Genomic DNA, 4,113 nt, shown 5'->3' with positions numbered 1-4,113 from the left:
AGTTGGAGGAGTTTGTATATGTAGGTATAGGTAGGCACTTATATATATACATTTTCATATAGGTAGTTTCTCCCTATACACTATATATACGCCCCTTACATCACCTTCCATATTTGTGACAACTAAGTTGTCTACTACGTAGCCTGCACCGCTCCATCCGGGCTACCCGAGCACCCGGCTCCACGGAGTAGTAGCCGGAGTGCACGCACTCTAACTCACAAAAACACTTCTCGCTGAGGAACTTGTGTTCCTCGCGGGCACATCAGAGACGAGTAGGAGGTAATGTAGTTTGTGTGTGAGCTACCGAGCTAGGAAATGAGGGACGTAAGAGACATGTCAATGGCGACAGCACAGCTGCTCGGCAGTTGCCCCGTAGAAGTGAGCTGCCCTCTGCTAGCTCGTTAGCCTGCATCATTGAGAATATCCACCTTGGCACTGAGAATGCTCACCGTCCTCATCCACTGGATTCTACGTACCGTGATGCTGACTGCTGCCGCAAGGCCAAAATTCAAGGCCGGCTAGTAATTACTTCTCCTCTCTCCTTCATATCATTCCCCTCCCAGCCCCGGCATGACAGTCCTGATCCGCACACCTGTACAGTGTGGTGCGTCCCGCCACTTCGTTGGGCAAGGCCTGTTTACATAACTCGCTCATCACACACTCGTCAGGCCATTTCCACGCTTGCCTCGTCACTGGCTCGTGCATGCTCATGGTGTTCTCGCCACTGTGGCTGAAAGGCCTGATATCATTCCTCCCCTGGTCACACCTCACAACGTCGTTGCTGCTGTTGTCTCACGCCGGCGGGCGTCCCCTCCTCTCCCAGGTCGTTCTTCCGCCCGGTCTGCCGCATTTCGTTCCGAATCTGATCCAGAGTGCCTTGCCGCCCGGGCGTTCGCACTTCGTTTCAGCTACTGACTGGTTCATCGCCGTGCCAGCCGCTCTTTCCGTCAGAATTCAGATGGAGGGCAGGAGCTGTGAAGTTAGGCGTTGAATATCTCTTTAGTGCTTTTGAGATGTAAACCGTAGTTGCTTACAGGAACATAAGTGGTTTGACTACTGTAAGATGACTAAGTGTTTTCTACCAGCAGCGTAGTCAAGCTGCTGAAAAAAGACACGTCACCGGCCAGTCCGCTACAAAGAAGCAGACGTGAGTAGCGTTCCTGCGGGCATAGGAGAGCGGAGAGAATCGCCGCTGGGTTGCAGTTTCCCGTCTTGCACAGAGGGGAGTGTCCATTCAGAGTCCTGACATCCCGGAACAGCTACTGTGGGCCTTACGTCCTCGTAACCGGGCTCAAAGGGCATTTCCGAGACGTCTCCAACTGACAACATGTTGGCGTTTTCTTGTAGAAGCGTTCTGCCTTCTCAATCCCGCTGACGACTTCTCTCTAGCCGCATGGCATTCACTTCCAGGATGCTTGCCTCGTCTTACCGACTACCGTCCCAGTTGCTCTCTCCTCTACTTGTCTTCCCCACAGAGAAAGTAAACGTCCCCCGGGGCAAACGGAGTGTACGCGCCACTGCTGGGACATGCATGCATACTGAAGGAATCGTCAATAGTCCGTTTGTCAGCATTGCGTCTGGCGATCTGTGTGATAGACTGCTTCAGTGTCCGGTTCATACCGAAGATCGTCTAGCTACATGATTGCAGTCGCGTGCTTTTCCTTGTGCCTCCTGTTCTCTTCTTACACGCCGGCCGGCACCGGTTGCTGGCCCGGTACTAGTCCTGTGCGCGGTCCTGGTTCTGTAGGGTCTAACGTTGTTTTGTTATCGTCCTTTTCTTTATTTCCCAGTTGTTTCCGTCGTTTGTATTTGGAACGTGACAAGCTGAGAAAGCGTGAGTAGCTGCGAAAGGTGCAATGCTCGCGTCGTGGCTGACTCTCTCCTGCGCCGTCTTGCTAGGCAGGCACCGGGTGTACCGAAGTCTTTCATCTGATTTCGGCTGCAAGAGGCTGTTTGAAAACTTCTATCTGCTTTCAGCCGTGTTGTCTGAACACTGTTAGAGGATTTGCGTCGGGAGTATGGTCATCAGGCGTACGGACACGGGGTCTTGCCTCGCAGGTGACCATTTGCTTGCCGCGTGACACGATACGCTTTTTCTGAAGGGGTCGTTGTGCGGCCAGCCTCTCTATCTCTTTGTGCTTCTCCCAGATAGCCCTTTTTCCCTTTCGACAAAGGATATAGAGGGACACGGAGCTCTCAGCCTCCTGGCGTCGTAGTAGAGGCAGAGCGNNAACCGATCCTTGGTCGAAGAAGCACGTCGATCCGACCGAGTCGGAAGGGGGCTCTTCATCTTTTTTTGTCTGGGTGAGGGGTACGATACAATTCACCTAATTCCACCCTCATCTTTCTTCAGGAATCGGGAATAAATGTCTTTAGTCTTTTTCCAAGCCGGAGTCCTCTCTCTCTGCTCCTTAGGGAATGCTGCCTTTGCTTCGTGCTCTTCACGGGCTTTTATCTTGAAGAGTCCGCCTCTCGTTGTCAGGATTGGATTCGGTTTTTTTCGTCTATCGCATTGACTTTTTCCCTTTCAGCCCTGACGTGGGAGGTGCATTCGAGTTGTGCATTCTTCGGTCGACATTTCTCAAGTTGTGTTAAGTGTCTACGCAGGGGGGTGTTCCATTCTTCAAGCAGGAGCATCTGAGAAGCCTATTATCAATCGTGTGGTTCACGTGAAAACGATGAAGAGAACATGACTTCACGAATCATCGCTGCCGGGGTATTACCGTTGGCCACTGTGTGTTGCAGCATGTCGTATCTTGTGGTGCTCGGAGTTCTTTTCTCTTCAGTCTCTCTCTCTGTCTCTGCTGGAGACGAGACCGGAGAATCTGCTTCTTTCCCCTCCTCAACGTGGTCTAGCGACATGGTAGAGAAGGGATATAAGAATGGTGTAGGCACTACTACGGAGTCGATCTCGCAGGAGCCTAATATCTTGTCGCTGGAAGAGAGACAGGATGACTTGACTCCTCGCAGTGCTGAAGCGAAGGATCCCCGTCACCTGAATGGACAAGAGACAACCGAGACATCAGCATCACAGCGTGATCATCATCGCACACCCCCGAAGAAAGAAAAAGGAGAACGACGATCTCCCACGAGGTTATTTCAGTGGAGACTATCATCTCATAAACGCCTTCCGGAAGACAAGACATCTCCTTACGCACAGATCTCGATGTTTCTCCAAACGTCCGCCTGGGTCTCTACAGCACTCCTTTTATTCTGCTATCTTCGGGCAATCCAAGTAATCTGCTCGCAGGCAACCAATACAAACACGCTGAAGGTAGCAACACCCCATACGGGACTTACCTCAAGGCTCCTCTCAGAGACGCAACACCCCGCGGATATATGCACCGTCGTCAGAGATGCCACACCCTCTTATAGAGCCAATCGCTCGTCTTCTAGTCCTCCTGCTCGTCCTTCCCATGAACGTCGTCATCGTCCTCCTTCTCTCCACAATACCAACCGTCGCCCTTCCCTTCTTCCTTCTCGTCGATCACCACCGTATCTACACACTTCTCCTCCTCCTCTCTCTGGAGACAGTCCTCACCTTTCTGGTCATCAGGGTGGAGATCTTCCGTCGTCTCCTCCTCCGTATGATGCGCTTCCCCCTTTTCCTCCTACATATGAAGCGCATAACTTTGCATCAGTTTATGACCATTCGGATCCACTCCCATTTAGCGGGGTTACAGATTTGTCGGATCAAGATTCTCGTAACTCCGGTCTCGATGATGAATTGCCGCCTGCTTACTCACAGGTTCCTCCTCCCTACACAGAACCGTATGCTCCACCTTCCTACGAGGAAGCTGTAGTCCATCCTATTCTTCTCTCTCCCGACGCTCTGGTGTACGAACGGCTTCACCCCTCCCATAGTAGTAGGAGGAGGAATGTGCGGGCACTCTACGTGGCGTTTCTCGTGGGTTTTCTGTTCGTCGCTTTTACTGCTGTCTATTCTTGTTTGCTGATAAGATTTGCCATGCAGCGCGACGAAGCCAGGAAGGCCGTTTCACCCTCCCTTTTTAGCCTCGAGGAGTATGAGCTACAGCAGACGAAGTTGAGACCACCCCACACAAATCAATCAACGACTACTGGCGTTCCTTCAACGACTACTGGCGTTCCTTC

The 4,113-nt window shown here is 51.9% G+C and overlaps 1 protein-coding gene across 1 annotated transcript; it reads left to right on the top strand.

Annotated features, from left to right (window-relative positions):
- Positions 1 to 1,559: 1,559 nt before the first annotated feature.
- CSUI_006556 (uncharacterized protein) lies at positions 1,560 to 4,111 on the top strand (the record flags this gene model as incomplete). The annotated part of the gene is made up of 1 exon (XM_068066712.1): positions 1,560 to 4,111. A coding segment is annotated over exon 1 (1,422 nt), but the record flags the coding sequence as incomplete, so codon positions are not given.
- Positions 4,112 to 4,113: the final 2 nt, after the last annotated feature.

The sequence above is a fragment of the Cystoisospora suis genome, assembly GCF_002600585.1.
Source record: "Cystoisospora suis strain Wien I chromosome Unknown contig_3332, whole genome shotgun sequence".
In the NCBI taxonomy this organism is placed as follows: domain Eukaryota; phylum Apicomplexa; class Conoidasida; order Eucoccidiorida; family Sarcocystidae; genus Cystoisospora; species Cystoisospora suis.
Note: the sequence above shows the minus strand (reverse complement) of the source record. Positions and strands in the feature narration are given on the sequence as shown.